Source organism: Bos taurus, chromosome 19 (genome assembly GCF_002263795.3).
Source record: "Bos taurus isolate L1 Dominette 01449 registration number 42190680 breed Hereford chromosome 19, ARS-UCD2.0, whole genome shotgun sequence".
Taxonomy (NCBI): domain Eukaryota; kingdom Metazoa; phylum Chordata; class Mammalia; order Artiodactyla; family Bovidae; genus Bos; species Bos taurus.
Window position 1 is genome coordinate 44,889,522 of NC_037346.1, and position 26,962 is coordinate 44,916,483.

Here is a 26,962-nt window from a genome sequence, read left to right on the forward strand (position 1 = left end):
CCGCCCCCACTACGAGCTGCCTGTTTCGCTCAGCAAACACTTTATTTGTATTTGTACAATTTCTTCGTAGCAGGTCTCTGCAAATAGGCCGGAGAGGGGGAGAAGGGTTGCTTCTGGATCAGAGTTGGGGGAGAGGGAGCCAGTTTCGAAGGGCACATACACCCTAGTAGCTGGCTGGCGAACCCTGCGGAAGCGCGGAGGGGGCGTCCGGAGGGTCAAGCTTGCGGCTCGGATTAGAGACGCAGGGTTAGTTCCACCTGAGTCCGCCTTTCTGCCGGCCCATTTCCACCAGTCCTGCCTCCTACTTGGGTCCCCCGCCCCTTTTTCTTATGCCCCGCCCTATCCTTAGTCGATCCTTAGTCGTGCTGTAAAGAACAATATCGCATAGGAACCTGCAATGTTAGGTCCGTGAATCAAGGTAAATTGGAAGTGGTCAAACAGGAGATGGCAGTAAGAGTTATCTCTTATTGCATCTCTCCCGGTCAGGTCCCAATTTCTTGTAGTTCTGCTTCCACTCTGCCCGTCCCTCCTCTCCCCGCCCGTCTGTCCCATTTATCTGTCGGGTCCCAGCTTTGTCTGCCCCGCCTCTATCCTCTCGGTCCCGCCCCACCATCACATGCCCTGCCCCTTATCTACATAACCCGGCCCCGCCCGCTGGCCCTGCCTGTGTCGACTTTCACCTTGGCTGAGCCGCCCGCTCTTGGGCGCGCGCTTGGGGCGACTGGGCTGGTACGACTTGGGAAGTCGGACGTCTGGCCGCGGAGTTCGGCTCTGCGTGTGGGATTCTGGCTGCGTCCCCCCGTTCAGGCTAGGTATCTGGGAGTAGGGGCTGCACGCTCCTGGGGCGAGGAAGCGGGTAGAAGGAAAAGGAGGGGCCCTTCCTGAAAACCGGTTGTGAGAGAGAGTCCCCAGTCCCGCGGGTCCCCGCCCAGCCCCGGGCGCACCCGCTTTGTGCAGTCCGTGCAGCGAACGCGCCAGCTCGGCATTGGAGAGGCCGATGAGGCGCGCGGCCTGGCAGAAGAACGCGAGGCCCGCGTGAGAGCGCCCGCTGCGGCCGTGGCTGCGGGACCGACCTTTCCAGCTTGCGTTGAGCCGCAGAGACCGCTGCTTCTTGGAGTAGTAGCTTGAAGGAGAAAAGTGGGCAGCCGCCTCAGACAGCGTCTCCCCCAGTCCTCTTCATCTCACCCGTGAGGAAACTAAAGTGGGACAGGAATCTGATCGGGGGCAACTCGGCACCCAGGAAACTGACCCAAAATTCAGGCTCTCCTCTCTGGGGCAGGGACATCTGGGGACTCCTGCACCGGGAGTCTGCTCCCCCTATCTTGGGCCTCGAAGCTGGGTCCAGTTGTGCCCACCTCATCACCTCCCGTACCGACTTGAAGGGCACATAGCCCAGACTCATCAGCTTGAACAGCATCTCTAAGAAGAGGGTTTGCAAGCCCTGGGGGTCATAGGCCCAGCTGTTCCTCACCTTGCCTAGGGGCAGAGAACATGGGGAAAGGTAAGGAGGAGCCTTCCCCAGGCCAGGCCCACCCACTCCTGCCCCACCAGCCTTGCCCCTCACCCAAGCACTGAGCCAGGCGGTGGCTGTCAGTGAGGACACCCAGGAAGTCTTTGAAGCTTACAGTTCCATCACCTGGGAAGAGAGAGAGAGGAGGGGGTGCTGTAGGTGCCTGACCCCTTGTAGAAGGCTTGCCAGCAGTTCTAGGCATCAGAATGTCCAGTCCTGCCTCTGGCCAAGCATTTTCTGAGGTCAAGTCAGGGAGAAATAGCCCTTGCTGTGTGGGAGCCCCAAGTCAGGATGAGGATTATCATCGCAGAAATGTTTAGGGGTGAGGGGCTAGGTGTGGTGATCAGGGCAGGCTTCCGGCAAGAGGGGACTTTAGAAAAGGATGAGACCAGGGATTTTGTGGGCAGTGGAGGCATTCTTCAAGGCTAGAGGTGGGAGAGGTCATGAGGGTAGGGACAGGGTCACCCACCATCCAAGTCTGCCTGCCGCAGAGCCTCACACATCTCCTGAGGGCTCAGCTGGACACCCACATTGGACAGGGCAGCTTTCATACTGCGCATGTCCACGGAGCCTGTTGGGCTGGAGCTGAACAGTTTGAAGACATCCTGGAATGCTGGGGGTGGGGAGGGGGCAGGCGGGCAAGGTGAACCCATGCACAGGAACCCTGAGATTCACCCACTCTAGCTCAGATGAGACTGAAGACTTGGGTTCACGGATTCCCTGGGCATTATAACTTCAGGTAAAGAACAGTGGTTGCTGTGTGTTGGTACCTGTTAAGTGTCTGTTCAGTTCTCATGTCCAAAAAGTGTTAAAAACTCTATGTCCAAGACCACACCACCCACAGGGGCCATGCTGGGCTTTCGATTCGGGTGGTCTGGCTCCAATGTCTGGAGGCTTCAGGAGCCCTGCTGGCAACCTGGCCTGTAGCAGGCACTGATAACTATTGATGAATAGAATGATTCTGTTTTGAGGGACCCCTGGAGATATCAGAGCATGATCTTTGTAGGGACACTGGGGCCCCCAAATGTAGAAGTGTTTCCTTCCACCTCTACTCCCACAGCCCTGAACCCCAGAGGGGCAGGGACTTCAGATCCTTTTTTCCCATTGTTTCTTCCAGTTTCCCTTATTCCTTTCATCCTGTTCATCCATCTACCATCTCTCCATCCACTATCCACATACCTTGCTATCCAACAACCCCTCCCTCCCTTCTTCACACACACACACACACACACACACACACACACACACACATACACACACACATGCACAGAGCCATAATCCCTGGGATTGCAGAAATGAGCAAATTAGACCGGCATGGAGAGGTTACAGTACAGTCACTGGTTTCTGCTGTGTCTCCAACCTCTTCTACTCTGAGCACACCCTAGTTTTCCTCCCTGCTCCCAGTCCTGAGGCCCTCACCTGCCAGCTGCCGTGCTGTCAGGGGAAGCAGGTTCTTGTCTGCAAAGCTGCCTCTGTTAGGGGGAAGAGAGTGGAAAGTTCTTTGCATCTGCTGCTGAGCGATGCCAGAGTCAGGCAGGCTTTTCGACCCAGCACCCCAGCCCTGGCCCTGGCCCTGGTCCCTGCCCTCACCTCTGAGACCGGGTCTGAGGGTCTGACTGTACTGTGTGGGTGGCCTCAAGGCCCTTGAGCTGTCTGGTCCTCTGGGAAGCCTGCTCAGCCCCTGTGGCCAAGGCGGCAGCTGGTTCCTTCCGGGTCAGGAAGGCAGCACATTGTTGCAACCTTCCCTTCTGGGTTCTGCTGGCCTGCTCCTCTCCTGGGTCTTGCGTGAGCAGTCTTTGAGGCTTCTGTGGAGGCCTTGGAGGTGAGGAGAAGACAGGGCTGAGGGGTCCAGCCCATTTGAGTGTTTTGACTCCAGGGCACCCAGGACCAGACCTGTGGGTGCACAGCTTCACCTCCCAGGACCGGCCCCCTGCCAGCCTGTTCCCACAGCCCTCTCTCTGGGGGATTCTGGAAGCACTAGCTTGGAGGAGTAACCTCCGCCCTGGTCACCTGGATGTTCTCTTTGCCGATGGTGATCGCTTGGTCTTCCGCCCTCTGCTGCCTGAAAGGCAGAGTTGCATGCTTGGAGGCTGGGCCTGTCCTCCAGGCCTGCAGTCCCCCAGGCTGGGTTTGGGGTGGATCTGAACAACTGTCAGCAGGATGTGCGCTCCACCCTCACCACAGGCCTGCTCCTCTCTGCTGGGGAACCTGCACTTTTAGTCTTTTGAGTTTCTGCTCCCTTAAGGCATCTAAATTTTGTGACTCCATGCCAGAAGCTAACAGGAAGACTGAGGTGCAGGAGAGAAGTAGGCCCCAGAGGCCCCAGGTCAAGGCATGGGAAGGTGGGGTCCAGCCAAGACGGGACTGTGGCTCACCTTACCCGAGGCCCCCTGGGCGGGAAGGAGCCCTTCCTCTGGGAAGATGTGTCCCAGTAGCCAGATGCCAGTGCTGGCCTAGTCCCTCCCCAGACACTCACCTCTGCATCTCTTCTTCATCCCTCCTTCCAGCCACCTGCCCCCTTCTCTGGCCCTGGCCCATTCTTGAGTGCTCATGCGTGGTTCTTAGTCGCTTCAGTCACGTCTGACTCTTTGCGACTCCATGGACTGAGGCCCGCCAGGCTCCTCTGTCCACAGAGATTCTCCAGGCAAGAATACTGGAGTGGGTTGCCATGCCCTCCTCCAGGGGATTTTCCTGACCCAGGGATTGAACCCATGTCTCCGGTACTGGGAGGCGGGTTCTTTACCATCAGTGCCACCTGGGAAACCCACCCCTTCCTAATCCCATTCTCCCTGACCCTGGGCACCTCCCTCCTCAGCCCCCTCTCAAGGCAGGGCAGAGTTCTAAGGGTCTGCAAGGTAGGGCTTTCACTTGAAGGGGAGCCTTGGTCCGGAGGAGGTCTTGAGTCTCATTAGGCCCCAAGCCTCGGTGCTGTCTCCCCTTCTCTTTCTCCCTGACTTCCCTCTTCCTACCCACTTCCATCCCCACACTCCAAGTTCTCTTCCCTCTTGTTGCCATCTCCTCTTCCAGAAGCTTCCCCACACTGTCCCTTCTTCCCCACGGTGGAGAGGCTCATGCATCCGGGTGCATGCATCTGGGTCACAGGCACTGTGTGTGTGCATGCCCATGTGCCTGGTATGTGTGGAACATGCTTCTTCAACCTGCGTGTGGCTGTGTCACATGAATGTCTGTGTCACGTGCTGGTCAGCAGCTGGTGTGTATGTGTGTGTGTGTGTGTGGGCTGCCTGCAGAAGTGCATCATGACCCATGGACTCTCCCCTACACTGGAGGTACCTCTGAGTGGAGGTGGTGGCCCCTGGAGGACCAGTCCCTCGGCTTCATTATTCCCTTCCTTCAAGCCCTGCTGCTGCTGCTGCTGCTGCTAAGTCGCTTCAGTCGTGTCCGACTCTGTGCGACCCCATGGACTGCAGCCTACCAGGCTTCTCCGTCCATGGGATTCTCCAGGCAAGTACACTGGAGTGGGTTGCCATTTCCTTCTTCAAGCCCTGAACACCATCCTTTCCCCATTCCAGGCCTTCACCATGAGAGAAGTGGGAAGAACTCCTTCCAGAAGCCTTCTCGCCTGCCCAGTCCCACCTCCAGGAGGCTCTCGCCTCAGATGATCCCCAAATGTCTCTTTTACATCTAAGAAGCCTCAGACAGGGCACAAGTGAGGTCTTGCCAAGACAAGTCATGACTCTCTGATGCTGGCCTAGAGGTCTGGAGCGGTGCGGGGGGAGTAAGCAGGGACCACACAGGGCTGATGGAGCCCGTGGGGGGCAAGGGGGTGCTGGGGTGGCTAACAGTGCAGGTGGCATCTCTAAGCATTGGAGACCAGGATGCTGAAGCCAGAGGAGCTCACTGGTCCAGGAGCATTTGCACAAAAAGTCTGAGCCAGGGGGCCAGCACTGGAGGCTTTACTGGTTTTGTCTAGTCATTTCTCTGGGGAGGAGGGGGATGACAGCTTAAAATGGATTTTCAGGAATAATGGATTCCCTTTCATGGTTCCCGGCACCGAGCTGCAACGCAAAAGAGAGAGTGTCACTTAGGCCCTGGTGGGAAGGACAAAGGAGGGGTGAGCCCGGAGGCCTTTCTGAGGAGGGCGCAGGGGCTCAGACGGCCTCTTCCTGCTGTGTGATGTGGATGGGCAGCTGCCCCTCCATCATGTTCATTCATCACCAGGAAGCGCGGGGTGCTGGAGAACCCAGAGTCCTCAGTCCTGCCTCGCTGGGCATATCAAGGGCCCAGGGCTGAGACCTAGGGGTTCTCAGTAGGAAAGAGCGTGAGTGTTTCCAGTGAGGGTGAGGCCGTCTACACTCATGGTGAGAGACCTCCTAATGCTAGAATGGCATTCTAGTTCCGGCTTCGAACCCAAGTCCCTGCCCCCACCCTGGAGCGCTTACCCTCCATGGTCCCCAGGCCTCTGTCAGCCTGGCCTTGGCACTGCACCTCAGCCCACCGGAACTTTGTTTCCAGCAGCCTTTATGAGGTCACTGAGGTGGAGACATCACTCAGCCAGCCCCTCATTCCATTGTCCCCAGCTCCCCCTTGGCTGTGTGAGGAGTGGGCCCGCCTGCACATCCTAGGGGGAGCCGTGGAGCAGCCTCACTTACTCTTTTGCAGCTCCTTTTGGCTGAGGGGACGTGGTCGGGGACTGGAGAAACTTCAGCTCCCCTTCAATGGTGGCCCTCTTGAACCCTGGCTTTCTGAGGTCAAGGTAAGGGTGAGGGACGTCCTCATCTTCTTGCTTTGGGGCATCCTGTGGTTTCCTGGCTTCTCCTGGTTCCTCTGGCGGCTTCTCATCCTTCGTGAGTTTTCCCTGCTCTGGCTCGTCCGTGGTGGGCTGGGCAGCATGATCCACGGCAGGCTCTGTGGGAGGTGGCATGGCCTTCTGGGGTGTGGTCTTGATCATGTGCTGCAATCTGGGCAGGTCCATCCTGCTGGAGGAGGCCATGGCCAGGGTTGATGCGAAATTGATCAGCTCTTCCAGGCCCATGGTGGGTGTGCAGAAGGACGGCTCGGGGCTTAGAGTCTTCTGGGAGGCTTTGTCTAGAGGGCCTTGCTGGGCGCTGGGGTTCTGGCTCTGCTTCTTGGAGCTCTCAGTGTCCTTGGGGACCGTCTGTTGGGCAGGGCATATGGTGGTCTTTTTTGTGCTCTTCTGGAAGGGTTGCGTGCTGATCACTGGTTGCAGGCTGTGTTCTGACACCTGGATGAGCCTGTCTACCCAGAAGAGGTGCCTGGAGGTCTGCACATGGATGGAGCGGTAGTCCTCGTCCATGGAACTCACGTAGCTGGAGTTGGACCTCATGCTCAGCTGTCTGATGTCTGGCTTCGTTAGCCCGTCTCCATAGGGTTGGGGGAACTCTTCCCTGTACCCCTGGGGCTTGGGGTCTTCCTGTTTGGCCTCGGGCTCTGTCTGTGGGAAGGGTTTGGGCTTCTGTTCTGGCTCCACTTGAGGGAGCTTTTCTTCGGGAAGCCCCGGCTCTAGCAATTCATTCTCCAGCTGAAAGGTTTCAACAGGAAGCTGAGGCTGCGCCTGGCCCCCCCACCCCAACCTCCGCGGTTCTCCCCATCCCCCATTCTCTGCCCTGCCCCACCCCCCCGCCACTGTCCTTCTGCTCACTTCCTCCCTGACACTTGCCTCCTCCAAGTGACCTGCTTGGGGCAGGGAGGCAGTGGGGGCAGCTGGTGAGGGTGGGTGTGCATGTGTGTGCCAACCCTGGCCTGGTGCTAGGGTTGGTCCTGTAATTGTCCAGGGTGGGGGCTTACCAGGCTTTAGACAAGATGAGCCTCAAAGACCCCTGCCCCTGGCCTCCCGCCTCCCCCTAGGAGGTGATACAGTCTGCTGTTACCTCCATGTCATCTTCCTCTTGTATTGGCTGGAACTGGTTTTGGTTTATGTCACCCCTAAGACAGAAGGAGACAGAGTGGGTGACAGGCCTCCGTGCGGTAGGGAGAGTAGCTTCTGGGGAGGGTCTCTGGTGCCCTTAAAGTCTCCTGCCTTGTGCAAGGACTGGCAAGATGCTCCAAGCTCACTCCCCTGGTGGCACCCTCTCCCACTGAAAATCCCATGGCAGACTCATATTCTCAAACTTCAGTGAGTTCAGAAAGCGCCTAGAGAGCTTGCCAAGTTGCTCGCCTCCCCCTACAATCTCTGCAGAGGAGACTGACTCCTTGGGGGAGGTCCCCCGATCCAACAGTCCCCTTCCTAGAAGCTTGTGTCTTTTATTTCAGTTGGCGGTTGAAGCCCAGGAATCTGCATTTTAATCTAGCATTCCAGTGGGCCAGTGTCTTGCAAGCGGCTCATCACAGAGGGAGAAAACCAGAGGGACACCCTCTCCAGAACCTGCCCGCTCTCAGCTCAGCAAATCTGAAGTACAAGGGTGTGTGTGGAGGGTACCCTTGGTTCTTACTGCTAGTTGGCTGCCATCTCGACCACTGCCCTCAGTCATTGTAACCTTTCTCTTACTTTAGGCACCTGCCCACCCTCCCCTTGGACAGTTCTGATCTCAGAGAAAGGCAATGCTAAGGGGTCAGGCTCCATCCATGTCCTGGATGTACCCCACCACCCTTCAGTCCTCCTCCAATGTGAGGGATTGGGGGCGGAAGCAGAGCAGGGGATGGCCTCCATCCCCACCCCTGCTGCCTTTTGGCCTGGATACTGGCCTAGGGGAGATTTTGGAAATAAGCAAGATAGAGGGAGATCCTGGGTGAGGGTGGGTGATCTCGGGGGTTGGGGAGAAGTCCTACGGTGATGGGGAACTGGTTCTCACTGTGAATCCATAATGTCCACCGACTCTTTGCCACAGCAGGGAAATCCATTGGCACCTGGCAGGGAGAAGGACGTGAGGGCAGGGGACCTGCACGTGTCCCTGAGCGAGTCTGGAGCTCAGGCTGGTGGCAGTGCTGCAGCCACCCCCCTCCTTCCCTGTCCCTTACCTAAGCCCATGTGCCATCCCCTTGCCCATCCTGCCCCTTGCCAGCATCACCAGCACCCCATCCTCCACGTCTGCTCCCTTCCACCTTTCGTGATCCATCACTGTCTTCCATTAGGGCAAATACGAATAGCGGTCACTTCTGTTCACTGAGTGCTAGAAACTAGCCCAGGGATTGTGTTGAGCACTTTATAGGCTTTAGTTCTTTGAACACATGAGAAGAGGTTCATTTGCCCAAGGTCCCTCAGCTGATCACCCAGGAAGTCAGGACTTAGATGCAGGCTTCACTTAAGGAGCTCTTTACTGCCCTGCCCTGAATGTCATCCTATCCTGGAGCCTGTAACTGTGCGGGGTTCTCTGTCGTACCCCAGGTGAACTTTCTTCATCTTTTCCATTCCTGCCCCTGCTCCCCTTTCTCCACTCTGTCTGGCCAGGCTTCAGATCTGCCACTCACTCTCATCCTAGCCACTCTTATCCTGTCCTCTCTTCCCCCAGCTTCTCATGCCATTTCACATCCTGGGATCATCTATTTCCAACGCTGGGCCAGAATTCTCACCCCAGGTGGTTGATTTGAGGTGACGTGTGCTTGCTAAGTTGCTTCAGTTGTGACTGACTGTGTGACCCATGGACTGTAGTCTACCAGGCTCCTCTATCCATGGGATTCTCCAAGGCAACAATACTGTAGTGGGTTGCCATGCCCTCCTCCAGGGGATCTTACCAACTAAAAGATCGAACCTGCATCCCTTAGGCCTCCTGCAGTGGCAGGAATATTCTTTACCACTAGTGCCAGGTGGGAAGCCTATCTGTTTATTTCGGAACATGAAACATCCTTTGCAAAGGAGATTGGCTTCTTGGAGTACGTCCCCTCTCACAGTCCCCTTTCCTAGAAGCTTGTATCTTTTATTGCAGAAGCTTCTCTTTCATCCTTTGGTGATAGGGGCCACCAGGCTGTCCCATTCTCTGAGCCCCAGGGTGGTGGATAGGGGTTGATGGTGGGGCCATTATGGCAATGAGCAAGCCAGGATCCCTATGAGCCTGCAGTGTGACAGGAAGTGACAGCCTTAGCTCTGGCTGAGAAGAATTGCTCCCAGGATTAGATTAGAAGGATTAGAATGTTGCTGTGGCCTCTTTCTAGAGGTGGAGAGGTTGGGGAGGGTCCTTGCATGGCTGATATTGGGTCCTGGGCTTTGGGTTGCTCCATGCACTTCCTAGCTGATGCTAGTGGTAAAGAACCCACCTGCCAATGTAGGAGATGTGAGAGACATGGGTTCAATCTCTGGATCAGGAAGTTCCCCTGGAGGAGGAAATGGCAACACACTCCAGTATTTTTGCCTGGAGAATCCCATGGGTGGAGGAGCCTGGTAGGCTACTGTCCATAAGGTCGCAAAGAGTCAGACAGGATTGAAGTGACTTAGCAAGCATGCACCCACAGGTTCAGCCTGGGCCTGGGATCCTGGATCAGCTGGGTGACTGGGCTAAGAGTGCACCAGGGGTAGGCTCCCAGTGGCCGGCTCAGTGGTCTCTTCAGAACTCATCACTTTTGACCACCATGCTTTCTTTGACCATCCCTCAACTTCCTCCCCACATCTCTTCTGCTCCATTTCTACCTGCCCCAACTGCTACTGTGCCTCAGGCTTCTGACCCCACAGCTTTCTTTTGCTTTGTGGTTGTTCATTTGCTAAGTTGTGTTCAACTCTTTGTGACCCCATGGACTACAGCACACCAGGCTTCCCTGTCCTTCACCATCTCCCAGAGCTTGCTCAAACTCATGTCCATTGAGTAGGTGATGCCATCCAACCAGCTTGTCCTCTGTCATCCCCTTCTCCTCCTGCCTTCAATCTTTACCAGCATCAGTGTCTTTTCTGATGAGTCTCCCTTCGTGTCAGGTGGCCAAAATTTTGGAGCTTCAGCTTCAGCATCAGTCCTTCCAAGGAATATTCAGTATTGATTTCTTTAGGATTGACTGGTTTGATCTTGCTGTCCAAGGGACTCTCAAGAGTCTTCTCCAACACCACAGGCCAAAAGCATCAATTCTTTGGCACTCAGCCTTCTATATGGTCCAACTCTTACATTCATACATGACTACTGGAAAAAATATAGCTTTGACTAGATGGATCTTTGTTGGCAAAGTAATATCTCTGCTTTTTAATATTCTGTCTAGCTTTCTCATAGCTTTTTTCCCAAGCAACAAGTGTCTTTTAATTTCATGGCTGAAATCACCATCTGAAGTGATTTTTGAGCTCAAGAAGATAAAATCTATCACTGTTTCCATTGTTTCCCCATCTATTTGCCATAAAGTGATGGGACTGGATGTCATGGTCTTAGTTTCCTTTGCTTGTTTTAAAAAATTTCTCTGGGAAGTTTAATCAACACCTAAAGCCTTAACTCTTCCATAAAAAGCAACTGGATATGGATAGAAGGAAAAATTATTATGGTATGCACCTCACTGCAGCACTGGGGTTTAGAAGCAAAAAATCTGAGGTTGACTCAACTTGGGGCCTCTATATTCAACCTGGGAATGTTCTATTAGGGATTCAAGTGACATTTGATAGTGTATGAAATAATATCGACTTCCAACTGTGGATTGCTTTATATAGAAAGGCATTGATTTTGTATCCTGCAATCATCCTAAAATCTTATTGGTTCTAGTAGCTTTTTTTGTTTTTTCTAAAGTAGCTTTTTTAAGATTCCATGGGGTTTTCTACATAAACAATAATATTTGTGACTCAACATAGTCTTCTTCCTTTTCAACCTGGATGTCTCCAAGTTCTTTTTCTTGCCTTATTGCACTGAGAATAATCTCTGGAACAATGTGGAACAGAATTGAGAGTAGATATTCTTGCTTTGCTAGTGAGCTTAGGGGAAAAGTATCCAGTATTTCATTATGAAATACAATGTTATAGTTTTTCTCATAGATGCTATTTATCAGGTTGAAGAAGTTTCCTTCTATTCCTACTTAATTTTTAAATAGGAAAGGATGTTGGGTTTTATCTGATGCTTTTCCTGAATTTATTGAGATTATCATGTTTTTCTTATATTCTGTTACTATAAGTTATGTATGTATGGCTGTATGTGCTCAGTCGCTCAGTCATGTCTGACTCTTTGTGATCCCATGGACTAAAGTCCACTAGGTTCCTCTGTCCATGAGATTCTCTGGGCAAGAATACTGGAGTGGGTTGCCATGCCTGCCTTCAGGGGATCTTCCCAACCCAGGGATGGAACCCAGGTCTCCAGCATTGTAGGCAGATTCTTTACTGCCTGAGCCATCAGGGAAGCCAGGGAAGTTATATATAGCATGTGCTAAATATATTACATATTATTCTGCTAATAATTCTATTATAATTTGTTTATGGTGAGATCTTGTACTCCTGGGATAAATCTCACTTGATCACAATGTACTACCTTTTTATACATTGTCAAATTTTATTTTCTAACTTTTAAGATGAATTTTCACATATATGTTCATAAGGTCTATTGGTATGCAATTTTCTATTCTTATAATGTCTTTCTTTTTATAATGTCTAGGATGTAAGGTTTTGACAGTAGAGTAATGCTGGCCTCATAGAATGAGTTGAGGCATGTCCCATCTTCAATTTTCTGAGTTTGTGTAAAATTTTTATTATTTATTGATTATATTTGGTAGAATTCACAAATGAAGCCTGTGGACCTGGACCTGGAGTTTCCTTGTGAGGAGATTTTAATTACAAATTCAACTTAAAAAATAGATACAAGGTTATTTAGCCTACCTATTTCTTTCTTTTTTATTATGATAAAATACACATATCATAAATTGCTCTTTTAAAATTATTTTTAAGTATGCAGTTCAGTGGTATTAAGTATATTATCATGCAGCCAATCACCACTATCCATTCCCAGAATATCTATTTCTTCTTGAGTGAGGTTTTGGAGTTTGTATTTTTTTTAAAGGAATTTATCCATCTCATCTAAGCTGTCAAGTTTATTGGCATAAATTGTTCCTAATATTCCCTAATCATTTTTTCACATCTGCAGAGTCTGTAGTGATGTTACCTATTTCATTCCTCATGCTGGTAATTTTGGTCTTTTTTTTTTTCCCTTGTCCAGTTTGGCTGTAGATGTATCAGTTGTGTGGGTCTTCTCAAACCTGCCAGAGATATGTCTGATTCCTGAGTGGTCACATTAAAGTAATATCTGCAAAGCAATAGGCTCCTGCAGTCATAGGCTCCCAATCAGCTTTTTATGATTTCACTCTTATACGTGGACAACCAAGCATCACTAGGCATTTGAGAAAACTGCTAACATAGGAGAGCTAGACTGAGAGAAAAGACTACTCCAGAACACCAGAAGAGAAACAAGGGAACTGAAAAATTCTAATCATCTTCAGAGACTCAGAGTTTAAGATATTCAGCAACATATATATTGCATCCAAAGAACAAGAACAGGATACTATTTTAAAAAGAACTATGAAAGGAAAGAGCTTTCTAGCAAACAATTAAAAAATAAAATACAGAGACTATTCCTAGAAGGTAGAATTAAAATATCAAGATGATGTGAGAGAAAAGGATCAAAAGGAAATCCAGTGCTGGGTTATAGAAAGGAGATTCAGAAAGAATGGAGACCATGGAGAAGAAAAGCAAAATCAGTATTTCCCTGAGCTGAAGGATGTCATTACCTTAAAAATGTTTGCTGAATACCCAACACTATAGATGCCAAAAGATCTTTGCTCTAAAAGTTAATTGCACCAGGAACAAAGGATTCCTAAATACTTCTAAGTGAGAAACAAGTTAACAACAACGGAAGGAGAATCATACTGGCGGTGGAGTTAGCAGTACAGTTGCTTTTAACATTCTGAGGGAAATGGTTTTTAACCTAGAATTTTATATCCAGCAAAACTATCATTTCAGACATGGAAAAGTAAGAAAGTTTATTCCTTTTTTTTGGGAAGTTATTTGAGGATGTGCTAATGCAAAATAAAGGTGTAAAACAAGAGAGTCAGGGATGAAAGAGCATATCCAACCCAGGAGAGCAGCTGAATCCCAGATGTCAACTGTATAGAGGCCTACACATTGGTGCAATAGGATGAAGGCTCCTGGGCAATAGGTCTCTGAAATAAAGAAAACCTAACAGAATAGTTAACTAGATGTAGAGGTTGAAGAAAACAAAGACTATGATAAAAGCAAAGAGTATAAGTAAAAGGCCACTAAAAAAAACCCGGAAAAACAAAAAGCTGTATGAGAAAGAAAAGGTAATTGTGGTACCTTTTATGGCTCTGCAGTGAACAGTTTTCATGTAGTCATGATAATCCTATTTATTAACTTTCAACATTTAGAATCAATATATAGGCAAAATTTGGAAAACATAATTATGGTTATGGGACAATGTGAATGCTATCCACCTTGATATTAAAAAATAAACATACAGGTTAGAGTCTTTGGGAGCTACAAGGCAGGAAGGAAAGTTGAAGGAAAAGGTAGGGTCACTAAAACATCTTACTATATGTGTGTCAAAAGATACTCTCTAAAGTTGATGAAAAAATAAATATATTAAATTTACAAAGGTCACTAAAACATCTTACTATATGTGTGTCAAAAGATACTCTCTAAAGTTGATGAAAAAATAAATATATTAAATTTACAAAGGCATTAGCAGATCTAAAAATAATTGTTATTGGGAAGATGGGGCAGGGTGGTTCCATTACAGTGGGTAGGTGGTCCAAGAAGAAGCCTGTGAGCTTGTGGAAAGATGAAATGGTAACCAGGCAGAAAAATAGTTCAAATGAAATAGTGGTGGTTGCTCTGAGGAGTGAGGCTGGGGATGTGGTATAGGGGATTCTTGCTTTTCAATCACTGAATAAGCTCTTCAGTACTGTTTAACCATATGCATGTATTTCTTGGATAAAAGTTAAAAAGAAATGTGGAGCTCCAGGGGTACTTCCCTGGTGGTCCAGTGGCTAAGACTCTGCCCAGGGTTTGATCCCTGGTCAGGGAACTAGATCCCACATTGCCACAACTCAGAGTTGGCATGCTGCAACTAAAGATTCCACATGCCACGACAAAGATTGAAGGCCTGGTGTAGCCAAATAAATATATTTAAAAAATGCTGAGGCCAGCTATTGTCCAGGGATTGTGCTAAGGGCAGAGGACATAGTGATGAACATACACAATCTCTGCCCCTTGGAGCTTTCAAGCCTGTGGCTGTACCACAGGAGACCCTCCAATCTCTATTTCATACTCTCACTTGACCCTCCAATTTCTATTTCTTACTCCCACTTCTCCTGAGTTCTAGACTTAAACTGCAGTCACTGATTACACATTTTCCCCTCAGGAGGCCTCAACTTCACTTTGTTTAAAACCCTATGGATTCCTTGTCAAAGCCTGAGTTGAGTAGTTTGAATAGAATTCCCCTTTCCTATTGTCATGACTAGGTGAGCTAGGGGCTCACCTCTTCCTAAAGACCTCCCAGACTCTACCTCAAGGTGCTAAGCTGAGGAGTCTTCCTCCAGTTGCTCCCTTCCTCTCTACCCCCAGGCCCCCCCACAGCAGACCTCTATCTAAGTGCACAGCTTCAGTTAGAGGTGGGTTGGGTGTGTGGTTTGCTTACTTTGAATCTCTGATCCTCTACACAGAGTCAGGCACAAGGTGGATTCTCAGCAAAAGTCTGTGCAAAGAATGGTTTCCTGGGATTTCGCTGGTGGTCCAGTGGTTAAGAATCTGCCTGTCAATGCAGGGGATATAAGTTCGATCCCTGGTCTGGGAAGATCCCATCTGCCATGGAGCAACAAAGCCCATGCGCCACAACTACAGAGCCCACGCTCTGGAGACCATGCTCTGCAACAAGAGAAGCCGCCACAAGGGGAAGCCCGTGCACCACCACTGGAGAGTAGCCCCTGCTTGCCACAGTTAGAGAAAGTCTCTGCATAGCAATGAAGACTCGGTGCAGCCAAAAATAAATACATAAACAAAATTATTTAAAAAAAGAGAATGGTTTCCTTATTCCTCTCACCCCGCGAAACCCTTCAGATTATCTCCCATTTTGGGCATCAAGTTCATACCTTGGTGTCCAGACTCTAGGATGGCCAACACAGTTCTGCATGTTTGACCCATCTTCCTTTCCAATCTCTCATCTCTTAATAAACTCCTCTCCCTGGTTTCTTCATTTATCCTATCATCCCAGTTAGAGACCTGGGTCACTTGCAACCTCCTCATGTCCCCAGCTCCTGACCTTCCCACCACTATTAATGACCCAGCGCACATCGTTTCTCCATCCCCACTGCCTCTCCCCTCTTCCGACACCAAAGTCAACACAAACCCAGGACTCATGATCCCCTCAACACTCAGTGCTTGAGTGCTTTGCATGCATTCAACCCTCAGAGCCACACACTGCACAGGTGGCCATGACTCTCCTCTCATATATGAGGAAGTTTGCTCAAGTCACACAGCTCTTAAGAATAGCACCACGACCTGAACACAAGTCAGATCGGCTCCAAACCCCATGGTGCTACCCACTGTGCTGGCTGAAATTTCTCTAGGCCTTTAGCTGATGTAATACAACATAGGCTACTGATCCACATTCACCCTGACCCCGGCTCCAACCCGGGCATTTCAATGACTGCAGAACAAGCCTGTTGCATCACACCTGCTCACATCCAGACTCTAGGGTGGCCTCAAAGATCCTGCATAGTCTGATCTCTGCCTTTTTTCATCTCCTGGTATCCAGTTCCCTGCCTTGCCCCAAGCTCAAGAGGCCCTGGAGCGTGGAGGGAACTTTTGTGCCTCAGTGCCTTTGCGCATGCTGTTTCTGATATTCAGAAAGTCTCTCTCCTGATAAAAATCCTACTCATGCCTGACAGCCCAACTCAAATCTCCATTGTCATTATCTCTGTGACATACCTGGCTGTCTAACCCAAATTTTAATTTTTAGTTGACTCATTAGACTCAGGGCCTAGCACAGAGTAAGAGTAAGTGCTGACAAATAATAAACGCTAGAGAGAGTGTGAAGAAAAAAAAACCCCTCCTATGCTGTTTGTGGGAATGTAAATTGGTGCAGTCACCATTGAGACCAGTATGGAGATCCCTTTAAAAACTAAACAGAGTTACCAAAAGATCTTACAATTCCACTGGAGAATGTCTGGAGAAAACTCTATTTTGAAATGATACCTGCACCCCAATGTTCATTACAGCATTCACAATAGTCAAGACATGGATGCAACCTAAATGTTCATCAACAGATGAATGGATAAAGATGGTGTGATACACACACACACACACACACACACACACACACACACACACTGGAATATTATTCAGTCATAAAAAAGAATGAAATAATACCATTCACAGTAACATGGATGAAGTGAGTGAGTGAAAATCTCTTAGTCGTGTCCGACTCTTCACGACCCCATGGACTATACAGTCCATGGAATTCTCCAGGCCAGAATACTGGACCACTCCAGTATTCTTAGTCGTTCCCTTCTCCAGGGAACATGGATGGACCTAGAGATTATGATACTACTGAAGAAGCCAGACGGAGGAAGACAAATATGATATGACTTATATGTGGAAACTAAAAACAAACAAACAAATGAACTTATTTACAAAACAGAGACTCTCAGACACAGAAAACGCATAGTTACCAAAGGGGAAAGCAACTTCCCTGATGGCTCAGGTGGTAAAAAGCCTGCCTGCAATGCAAGAAACCTGAGTTTGATTCCTGGGTTGGGAAGATGCCCTGGAGAAGGAAATGGCAGCCCATTCCAGTATTCTGGCTTGGAGAATCCAATGGACAGAGGAACCTGGTAGGCTACAGTCCACGGGGTTGCAAAGAACTGAAAAGGACTGAGCAACTAACACTTTCAGTTTCAAGGGGGTGGGTGGGTAGGAATAACATGCACACTGCTATATATTAAAATAGATAACCAAGCAGCTGTAGAGCACAGGGAACTATACTCAATATTTTGCAATAACCTATAAAAGGATCTGAAAAAGAATATATATATATGTATATCTTACTGAATCATTGTGTTGTACACCTGAAATTAACACATTGTAAATCAACAATACTTCAATTAAAAATACAATAAAATACAGTTCTCTAAGATAAAAAAAAAGAAAAAAGAGAAGGGGATGCAATAAACATTGCAGGAGTGATTTAAGATCTCTGCATCCGTTTGTTTGTTGAGGGGAAAGCTGTTCTCTGGTTGTTGATTTTTGGCACGTTTTGAAGGCTGGCCCAAGTCGTCCTGGGAGAGAAAGTTCTGAGAAGAAAGCCGCCAATCCGGGGGTGGGGGAAATCTGGGCCCCCTTGTTAGACACCTGGGAGATCCAGGGCCCTGAAGGGAAACCATCTTTGTTCAAGAGCACAGAGAGAAGTGCAAAGCACGACGAAGAGGATCAGTAAATATCTGTTGAAGCACACTGCTTTTCTCTGCAAAAGCCTCAAGCACCAACCACGGAAACACTTGATTTGATTTGGAGCGGGGGTGTTTCCTCTGCAGTTTGGGGTAATTCATATATCGCTTCCTGGGCACGGGGCCTCTACTCTGTGTGTCCAGAACGCCCTTACCCCTCAGTGTGCACGTGTATCTGTACACACACACACACACACACACACACACACACACACACACACACACACAGAGTCGTGCGCCGCGCAGGGCCAACGCTGGGCGTGGTGGCCAGGGTAGCACCGCCCATCATCCTCGGGGACCGCGGGGGTCTGGCTGGGGGTCGACCTTCCTCTCCGGCGCCCGCCCGCCTCGGCCGATCCCCGCCCCCCGAGCCCCTACCTCACTTTCATTTTTCCCGCCCGGCCCCGCCCCTGCCCCGCCGCGCGCCCGCCCGCTCCCACCTGTCACCCCCATGCTGACCGAGACTCTGGACTCTGTACGGGAGGCGGGGAGCGGGCTGGTGGCTGCTGCCCCTCCGCCTCCAGTGCGCTCTTTGGTGGCAGGCTGTGGGGGGCGGGAGAGATGCGGGGAGTGCGGTGGGGTGGGGTGGGGGGCGCCGGTGCCTGTGATGTCGTGGCCTCTGTGACGCTACCCCCCGGCGTGTGGCTGGGCTGGGCAGTTGGTGGAGGAGTCTTCCAGAGAAGGGGGCTCCTCCTTGCCCCGCAGCCGGAGCTCCTCCTTGAGAGACATCCAGGAGGCGCTGCTCTCTGCTGCCGGCCCAGATGGGTAGACGATGGAGACTGGTAAGCCTGAGGTCTGCTGGGCTGAGCTTTGATCTGCCCTGCGCATACTGGCAGAAGGCCGCTGCACCTTCTGCGTGCCCAGGATCCTCCAAGAACCTGCTGAGCTTGCCACCTTTGCCCCAAAGTGTACACATGTATCTGTGCATCCGAACTTGGACACAGATTCCTGTTGTAGAGCCAGGTTAGACGAGGCACCCTGTGTGCCAACGACGTCCATCCTCAGGTTCTGTCCCAGCGCGAGGGAATGTACTTTGGGAAAGTCATCTCTGAGCATGTGCAGACACCCAGGTGGCTGGAAAGGCTGGCAGTTCAGGCCCACTCCCAGTCCAGTTCCCTGGGAGCCAGGCCTCAGGGACAGAGGAGTGACTGGGACAGTCTTGGTTCTGGGCATGCAGTTTGCCTCCACTACCCCTGCTTGGTCAGTACCCAGCCCTTGGCACCCTGCTCCTTCTCCCCTCAGTCTGGCACCGTTCGGCCAGGGACTTCCCAGCTGTCACCACGTGGGGCATCTTGTCTAACTGGTCTGAATGGATAGCCCAGAGGTAGGACTGGAAGTGTCACTGGGAGGAGTGGTGGGAAAGGGCTGAAAACAGTCTTTGTCCAGGGTGGGGCAAGACTGGATAAGATCCCATCAAGAAGCCAGAGGGAAGCAGCTGGTAGGATGTGAGGTTCAGGCACAGGCAGGCGGGAGTGGAGACAACCACAGCCCAAACACACTTGTCATTATCTCAAACTTTATTGCTTGCAAAGTTTTCTACCATGTCAACTCTGCAGTGCAAAGGCTGCAGTTCTTCACATCCTGGGGCCGGGAGTCTCTCCTTGGGGAGGAGTAATGGCTAGATTGTGGATAGCTGGGCAAAGGTCACCTGGCAAAACGTGGGGATGAGCTTCTCCCCAGATGGGATCTCAGGGATACCCCCTTACCCCACAGCAATTCACAGTTGATTAATGCTACATGAGTCCTGATCAGCTGCCCCCCAAAAGAAGAGGCTGGCCTCGGGGGGCACATCTTAAGGAAATCTGGAGGACATTTGAGGGGTCACATGCATGAAGAAGGGTCAAGAGCTCAGTCCCTTCCCCCCATCTCCTGGCTTGCTTGTGCCCATGCAGAACCGCTGGCCTGCCCTCCTGGAGGGCAGCCATGAAAGTGCTTTGAGGTCATCAGAGTGCAAAGTGCAGCAGGCGGTGCCCTGGAGACCAGGGCTGGCAGGGTGAGTGAGTGTCCCGGGAGGCTTGTGTGAGGGTGTGGAGGGCCGGGGCCTGGGTAACAGGAGCGCCTGCGTCGGGTGCTTTCTGCGGAGTCGATCGTGCTCTGTCCTCAGAGCGTTCCTGTCAGGTAGGTCTCATGTCACCCTCCACTTCCACAGCTGAGCGAGCTGAGTGCCAGCTGGGCAGGGGCAGTGCTGGGCCTGCGGCTGGGCTCAGGGCCTGCTGCTCTGGGGCAGACTGGTGGCTGGTGGCAAAGGGGCACGTGCTTGGGGGCTGAGAACCGTGTCACTTGAATGCCTTCTCTGGTTCTTCTGAAGCTGACCTCAGCTCAGGGCCTGAGTTGTGGCACCCTGAGAAGTGGCATTCTCTCCCAGGGAGACCCCCATGTCAGGCGTCTCTCCCTCCCTGGCCTGAAAAGCTCCTAGTGCTAGAAGAGGGGTTGATGGCCAGGCAAAGCTGGACAAGGGGGTCAGAGGGGCCCCTCCATGAACGCGAGGGGAGGCACACCTGCCGCCCCAGTCCTGGCCTGGGCCTGGTTCGGGGGTCGTTAGACGCTCACACCTGCCTGGAAACTGAGGGACAGCTCACCCACCTCTCCTGACCTGGGCCGGAAGCCGCTCTCCCCTGACTGCCAGCAGGTGGTCACTGATCCTAACTGGGTCAGGCCAGCTTGTCGGGACCGAGGCAGAGAAGACCCTCTTTGTTCCTCGTGGGAAGAGGCCTCCTTTCTTCCTCCTCCTCTCCGGTGGGCTCAGGCAGGACCCGGGTGGAAGATCCTGGGAGGTGTCCTGCTGGCGCCACCTTACTGCTGCCAGCCCCTGGTCCCACCACTGAGCCACGGGCTGGCAGAGCTCCGGGAGCAGGCAGAGCCTGTGTCTCAGAGCAGCACTGAGCACCGAGAAGGAAGGCCACTTCTGGCCGACTGGAGCCAGTGGTGGAAGGCTGCTTAGGGCCTGTTCTCCAGCTGGCCGTGCTTGACCCTCCAGCTCCAAGCGAAGCTGCCGTCTGGGGCCAGGGTGCACTGCAGGTCGATGCCTGAGTCCGGCACCTCCATGTCGTAGCGCACGGGCTGCCCGTCCTTGGTCACCAAGCTGAAGGCTGCAGCTGGGATCTGGGGGCAGAGCAAATCAGGGGGCCTGAGAGCGGCTGGGGTGCTGAAGGGTCCCAGCAGAGCAGAGCTGATGGCTTCCTGCTGCACTGGGAGACACTTCCCTACAACGCAGCGGGCAGCCTTGGAGTATTACCTGCCTTTCATTCTGGAAGACTTGAAGAATCTCACCCAGCCCAAGTGGGTGGGGATCCTGAGGACCCCTCAGTCACCACTGCCAGTCTTGCCCTGGGACCCTGGGGGGCAGACATTACAGGGCCAACTATTCCCTCTGGTGCCATTTCTACTTATTCAAAAGCTTCCTTCCCGGAGGACTGAGCTGGGCACACTGGATTCTGAGAGTCTGCCCCTCAGCAGGTACCCGCCCCCTCACCTGGCTGCTGATGCCTGTTGCGATGTCTCCCACCTTGACCCGGTGGAACTCCCGGATGTGCAGGTGTTCGCCATTGAGAGACTGTATTTGGACTTTCACACCTAGAAGTCAGGCAAGGTGACCATAAGGAGAGTGGCTGCAAGCTCCCTAAGGTGCCCTAGGGAGGGGGAAGCAGGGTGGCTGAAGAAGCTGCAGAGATGGCTTTAGGATGGAAGGGCTGTAATGTTATACCCCTGCGAGCTCTTCATGGCCATGTTCTGTCAGTACCGGAAATCTGGCCTGCACAATGCAAAGGGCTAAGCTTGGCTCCTGTGTGGAAGCAGTATTCCAACTTACACACAAAAAGCAGAAAGGAACTGGAAACAAAGATTCTTAAATTGGTTTGTGGGCAACTTAGATGGTAATGTTCCCTGAGGTGGGACAGCCTCTGGCCAGGCATGGGGCTTGATGCCATGAGTCACACTGGCCCTGGAAAGGCCAGGGAACTGTGTGCTAATTAAACCCTTGTGCTATTAAAATCACAGAATGACCTCTGCAACCACACTTGGAAACAAAGAAGTTCCACATGTGCGGTCTTTCTTGCCCTCTGACTTCAAATCCCAGAGGAGGATCTCAGGAAACCTTTTGCTAAGCTCTTTCTTCTTCTATTTTTTGGCCACACCCCACGGCACGTGAGATCCTAGTTTCCTGCCCAGGGATTGAACCTGCACCCCCTGCATGGAAGGCAGTCTTAACCTCTGGACCACTGGGCAAGTACCTCTTGCTGCGTTCTTGATTAAAATGCTCATGGGCTCCTGTTCTTCCCTTTCCCTTCAGAAATTCAGGCTTTTACTCCAAGCCAGGAGAGACTGCTCTCCACCCGCAGCGAGGCTTCTGGGACTCCATCAGCTGCCCATGAGGGGCCATGGTCCTTCACTGCTCGGTAAGGACAGGCTCCGAGTTTAGTTTACTCTAAACTGACTCAGTGGCCAGGCACCTCAAATTCTGGGTGCCAGGTAGCTTCCTCCTCTCCCTTCCCCACTGTGCCCGCCCCTCAGACTCCCCAGTCCCAGGCAGAGGTCAGGGGACTGTACCGTTGAAATAGCTTGGTGTGTCAGTGGGCCGCCCCCGGGCCAGCACCATGTTCCAGCTGGAGCTGCGGGCCTCTGCCTGGCTGCTCCACGAATGCACGCCGGAACTCAGTGTGTCCCGCGAGCTCTGAGAAGCCTTGGACGGGTTCTGAAACGAGAGTGGGCACAGACTCAGGTCCCTGGGCTCAGGGAACCTTCTCTGGCCTTGGTCTGCTTTGGTGAGGGAGTGCTCCTGGCTTGGGCTGGAGCGTGGCTCTACTGGTCACTGCTGGGACTCAGCACGGGGCTGAATTCTTGAGGGGCCCCAGGGCTGGAGGAAGGTGACGATTATTCTCTATGGGGACTAAAGCCCAGCCTTTCCCCTCACTATCTTAGTCGCCAAACCAGTCCTGCATTCCCAGGTGTGCTGGAGATGGACTGTTTCATTCTGAGAAACCAGGACCCCCCAGCCCCAACGAGGACCCCTCCCATAAGAAAGGGGCGACCCTATCACCTGCCCTTTACCCTCTGCCTGCACTGAACACCTCCACGGGGTGGACACAAAGCCACCAGCCCTGTGCCCGGGCTCCTGGTCTGTGGCCCACTCACCTTCTCACTGTCATCTGACAGGGAGAGGCTGTCGACGCTGAGGCACGAGAGGATCTGCTCCTGCTCCTCCAGGGAGAACGGCTGGGACAGGCTGTTCAGAAATAACTCTGCAGAGAGAAGCAGAAGATGGCTGTGAACCGGAGGGGTCTGGGTTCGCTGCACAGATCGCTGAGCCCAGGGCGGGGGCTGGCTATGGAGAGGATGAAGCCAAGGCCTTGGGGCAGCGCCCAGGCCTGTGTCCAAGGCCCTGGAGGCCGCAGCTGCCCATACCTATCTCCAGCTGCTGTAGCTCCTGTTCAGGAAAGGTTGCCTTTCGCTCGGGTGAGGTGGGGTTCCTGGCGGGGGCAGGATCCAGGGAGGACAGGGGCAGTGGGTCCCATGTCCCAGACTCCTCCTTGCCCCAGTGCAGGCTGGGAGACTTGCTCTGCTCTGGGGGGTCTGGAGGTGGAGGAGGCTGGAGCTTAGGGGCCCCGCCTGCTGCGTCCTTAGCTGGCTGCAGCCCTGGGGCCCCTGGTGAGAGCTCCCCTGGCGGGGCATGCAGGGTCCGCTGACGGTGGCCTTGGCTTGGTGGTGGGTGGTCTTGGAGTGGCAGTGGATGTCTTGGTTCTTTGTACTCTCCTCTCCAGGGACTCCTCAGACCTCCCACTACAAAACAGAGAGCACACGCGGTGAGGAGGGAACAGGCCAGGCCGGTGGCCTTTTCTGAGCAGAGGAGTGGCAGAAGTGGGCAGGGAGGGTGGTCCCTCGCCCAGCCAGGACGCGATTTCAGAGGGCGCTGCGTGGTCTTCACAGGAGGCTTCTTCCTTAAGGGGGGGTCCTCTCATGAAAATAGAACAGTATTTCTTTTATTCTATTTTCCTTCCAGGTAACAGTTGCAAATTTAAAAATTATAGAATTGGCTCCAGAGAAGGGCTTTGTTAATATTAATTGTAATGTTAATATTACAAAGGGAAGATTTAAAAATAGCTCTGGGGTAATGCCCACTCATAGCTTCCAGGAGAATGGGCCTCGCTGACCCTCTGTATCTTACCCTTCCCTTCTTGACAGTCAGTGCTTCCTGAGGGGGCACTATTTCTCGGGAGTGGGGAGGAAGTTCAGCCATTTTAAATGGGGGGGCCATTTAACTACCATCTACGTTTGGGGTGCGGGCCAGGCAAGGCCTCTCTCCTGTTTTACTCAATCCCTATTCGTTCTCCTCACCACTGCCTTTCAAGCCCTGCCACTTCCCTCCCTCGCACCCCGCTGATGTTCTATCTTCAGTAGACATCAAAAGTGCAATATGTCACTTTAGGTTTCACTGAATTCTTGCTAAGTGTGTGTTGTTTTTATTTATCGATTTTTAATTTACACAACGGCACTGTATTCTAGGCCTTGCTCTGTGGGTCCCTGCTTCACCAGGCACTACAGTTTTAAGATCCAGCCAGGCTGCCCTGTGAACACTGAGGCGCTTGTACTGCTGTGGGTGCTGCGTGGAGCATCCCGCACCCCACCCGACCCCATCCCACTCCCACCACTGGCCTCTTCGTGTTCCCAAGGAGGGACACCCAACTGCGCCCATCTCCCCTCTCACAAATGACACTGCAGTGTACACCCCCAGGTGCGTCCCTCATGGATCTGGGCAGAGTTTCTTTGGCAGTGTGCCCTGGAGTAGGGTGCAGGGTCCCAGGTCTGCAGACATCTGTCTGAGTGCTGCCGGGTGCCCTCCAGCAGAGCCTATGGGCCACTGTCCCATATCCCCACCTATAGTTGGCACCGCCAGCTTTCTGACTTTCTCCCACACAAATGGCTAGAAAGTGATACCTGGCTTTATTTCACACTCTCTGATACTAATGAGTTCAAGCCCCCTTTCTATGTTGTGAGTTCTTTCCCCCATCTCCTGAGCATGGCCTCTGCATCAAGGTACAGTACTAAGCACTTGGGCTCACATGACCTCAGTCTTCCTAACAGGCCTGAGGTTGGTGTCATGCCCATGCTCTAGATGGGGAAGCCAAGGCTCTGAGATGTTGAGTATCTTGTTCTTGACCACCACACGACCCCACCGCCTCTCACTCCCTGCAGCCAGCGCGGGGCTCTTACCGTGCTGCAGTGCCAGGCTGACCTTCCCCCCCAGCTCCACTGCAGATGCTCGGTGGACCGGCTCTTTCCTGAGCCCCTCCTGGATGGCCTGGGCCGTGAGCGGGGCACAGGAGGGCGGGATCTCCCTCACAGGTGGAGGCTCACTGGCAATCTGGGAGTCAAAAGGCAACATATGAGACTCGCCTCCCCATCACTTCCTGCCCCTCACTTCCTTTTCTTGCTCCTCCCCACTCTCCCCTGTCCTGCTGTGCTGGGGTCAGTCAAAAGGACTAGAATGGCCTGGTCTAGAGTGAGGGCTGGGACTTTTCCAAGAAGAAGGGAAAAGGGGGTTAGGTAGGGCAGAACAGAGCAGGAGGCGAGGCGCCCATAACCCCCAGGCACCCACAACCCCCACAACCCTCAGGAGGACAGGTGGGGGTGGCCTGGGGTGTGGACACAAGAGAGCCCTGAACCATGAACTCAAGAAGACCCTTCACCCAGGATCTGCCCTCGGACCCTAAATTTGGGTAGCCAAGTATTTAAGTCAGGATCCCACATTTCTGCTGAGGCCCTTGCTTGCTCCTGCCGCCACTAAAGAGCGGCCAACACGGGAGGCGCCACCAAGCCCGCAGCCTGGGCCCGTGGCCTGCTGGCCGTCCCAGGGGCTCTCACGGACCTTGAGGCAGAGCGGTCCTCGGAAGTACTGGGTCCAGGGGTGGCAGCCGTTGAGCATGTGCAGCATCATACAACAGCTGCTCCAGACGTCCACCTTGGCATCGCAGGGCTTGCCCATCACCACCTCTGGCGCCATGTGGGTCTCTGTCCCGGGGATGTAGTCCCCTGCAGAGGTGAGGTGAGGCAGAAAAGGCAACTGTGAGCTCTGATGGGCGGAAGCCTCGGCTATGACCACCCCAATCAGTTCCTGATATACCTTGACTCTGTCTCAAAGTACTGTAAGTAGAGATAAAGCCTCCAGGTCCAACTTGCTGGGGATAAGCCAAGGTGGGGATTGTGCTGGGGACGGGAACAAAGAATATATCATCTAAAACAAGGGCTCTGGACGTCTGTAGTGGTCCAGTGGTTGAGAGTCTGCCTACCAGTGCAGGGGACACAGTTTGATCCCCAGTCCAGGAAGATTCCATAGACCATGGAGCAACTAAGCCTGTGCACCACAATTATAGAAGCCTGCACTTCGGCGCCTGTGCTCCACAAGAGATGTCACCACAATGGGAAGCCCAGCCCGCGCACAGCTAAGAAGAGTGGCTCCTGCTCATTGCAAATGGAGAAAGTCTATGCAGTGACGAAGACCCAGCACAGCCAAAAAATAAACAAACAAGTTAATTAATTAAAAAACCCACTGGCTCTGCCCTTTGGATCAAACTCTCAAAATGCCTTCTAAAAGGGGGGAGGGATTAATAGTATGATGTTCCTGAAATTTTAGTAACTTAAAAAAAAAAGGAAAAAAAACATATGCATAAAAGACTAGAAAGACTGATGCCAGATGTGAAGAGTATTATTTTTCTGGTGGTTTGTGTTTCTTATTTTTGTTTAGCTCTACTTTCTGTGAAAGGTATTAGAAAAGATATAAATGTATATATTATATAATAATATATATTATATTAATATATTATATAGTTATATATTGTATAATATTAATAATATACTGTTAATATATGATATTTATATATAATATAATATATATAAGATATAAAAGATATTTTATAATATAATAACACTATAGTTATTTCAAAGTGGAAAACAGGTATCTGTGTTCAAATTACATCTTCAGAATTATCAAGAGTCCTTTGACAACAAAGAATCACTTCTAAAAGATTGCTTTTCCTTTGGTCAAAATGAAATAATTTTATGCTAACGCTATAAATAAAAAAGCAGGGCACAAAAAGTGTGTTATGATGACCTTAACTATATACAGAAAAGTATCAAAAAAAT

General features: G+C 51.7%; 3 protein-coding genes and 1 long non-coding RNA gene across 5 annotated transcripts in view; 1 reads left to right on the forward strand and 3 right to left on the reverse strand.

The window, feature by feature from the left end:
- Nucleotides 1–17: 17 nt before the first annotated feature.
- LOC112442678 (spermatogenesis-associated protein 21-like) lies at nt 18–6,097 on the reverse strand. The gene is made up of 10 exons (XM_024980932.2): nt 5,911–6,097; nt 3,521–3,572; nt 3,101–3,325; nt 2,930–2,982; nt 1,980–2,123; nt 1,565–1,636; nt 1,356–1,476; nt 945–1,123; nt 681–839; nt 18–184 (listed from the first exon to the last, which is right to left on the reverse strand). The coding sequence occupies exons 1-10, from the start codon at nt 5,915–5,917 to the stop codon at nt 42–44; spliced, it is 1,155 nt and encodes a 384-aa protein (XP_024836700.1). The 5' UTR covers nt 5,918–6,097; the 3' UTR covers nt 18–41.
- Nucleotides 5,403–19,076, reverse strand: SPATA32 (spermatogenesis associated 32). Its single transcript, XM_024980933.2, has 5 exons — nt 18,287–19,076; nt 8,281–8,335; nt 7,360–7,414; nt 6,121–7,010; nt 5,403–5,526 (listed from the first exon to the last, which is right to left on the reverse strand). The coding sequence occupies exons 1-5, from the start codon at nt 18,753–18,755 to the stop codon at nt 5,442–5,444; spliced, it is 1,554 nt and encodes a 517-aa protein (XP_024836701.2). The 5' UTR covers nt 18,756–19,076; the 3' UTR covers nt 5,403–5,441.
- Nucleotides 18,519–23,067, forward strand: LOC132343087 (uncharacterized). Its single transcript, XR_009491763.1, has 3 exons — nt 18,519–18,609; nt 19,070–22,221; nt 22,979–23,067. It is a non-coding gene; the product is annotated as an uncharacterized lncRNA (long non-coding RNA).
- The window catches only part of MAP3K14 (mitogen-activated protein kinase kinase kinase 14), a 43,572-nt gene continuing 35,936 nt past the window's right edge, over nt 19,327–26,962 (reverse strand). Inside the window, exons 10-16 of one of the 2 annotated variants that reach the window (XM_005220830.5) lie at nt 25,689–25,852; nt 25,034–25,184; nt 23,228–23,602; nt 22,958–23,064; nt 22,373–22,517; nt 21,300–21,400; nt 19,327–20,929 (exon numbers count right to left, since the gene is read on the reverse strand). In XM_005220830.5, coding sequence (XP_005220887.1) covers nt 20,765–20,929; nt 21,300–21,400; nt 22,373–22,517; nt 22,958–23,064; nt 23,228–23,602; nt 25,034–25,184; nt 25,689–25,852 — 1,208 coding nt within the window. In that variant the 3' untranslated portion in view covers nt 19,327–20,764. The remainder of the gene's footprint in view (nt 20,930–21,299; nt 21,401–22,372; nt 22,518–22,957; nt 23,065–23,227; nt 23,603–25,033; nt 25,185–25,688; nt 25,853–26,962) is intronic. The other variant, NM_001192178.1, reaches the window with a different exon arrangement.

Bases quoted from the DNA above. Each gene is read 5' to 3' on its own strand.
- LOC112442678 (XM_024980932.2), bottom strand. The intron at 3,326-3,520 runs GTGACCAGGGCG...CTCACCTCCAAG, and splicing joins TCGGCAAAGAGAACATCCAG to GCCTCCACAGAAGCCTCAAA. The intron at 185-680 runs GTGAAAGTCGAC...GCGCTTCCGCAG, and splicing joins GAGCGGGCGGCTCAGCCAAG to GGTTCGCCAGCCAGCTACTA.
- SPATA32 (XM_024980933.2), bottom strand. From the start codon at position 18,755: ATGCACAGATACATGTGTACACTTTGGGGCAAAGGTGGCAAGCTCAGC. The intron at 7,011-7,359 runs GTAACAGCAGAC...GAAACCTTTCAG, and splicing joins AAGAGGAAGATGACATGGAG to CTGGAGAATGAATTGCTAGA. The intron at 5,527-6,120 runs GTAAGTGAGGCT...TTTGCGTTGCAG, and splicing joins CCAAAAGGAGCTGCAAAAGA to CTCGGTGCCGGGAACCATGA.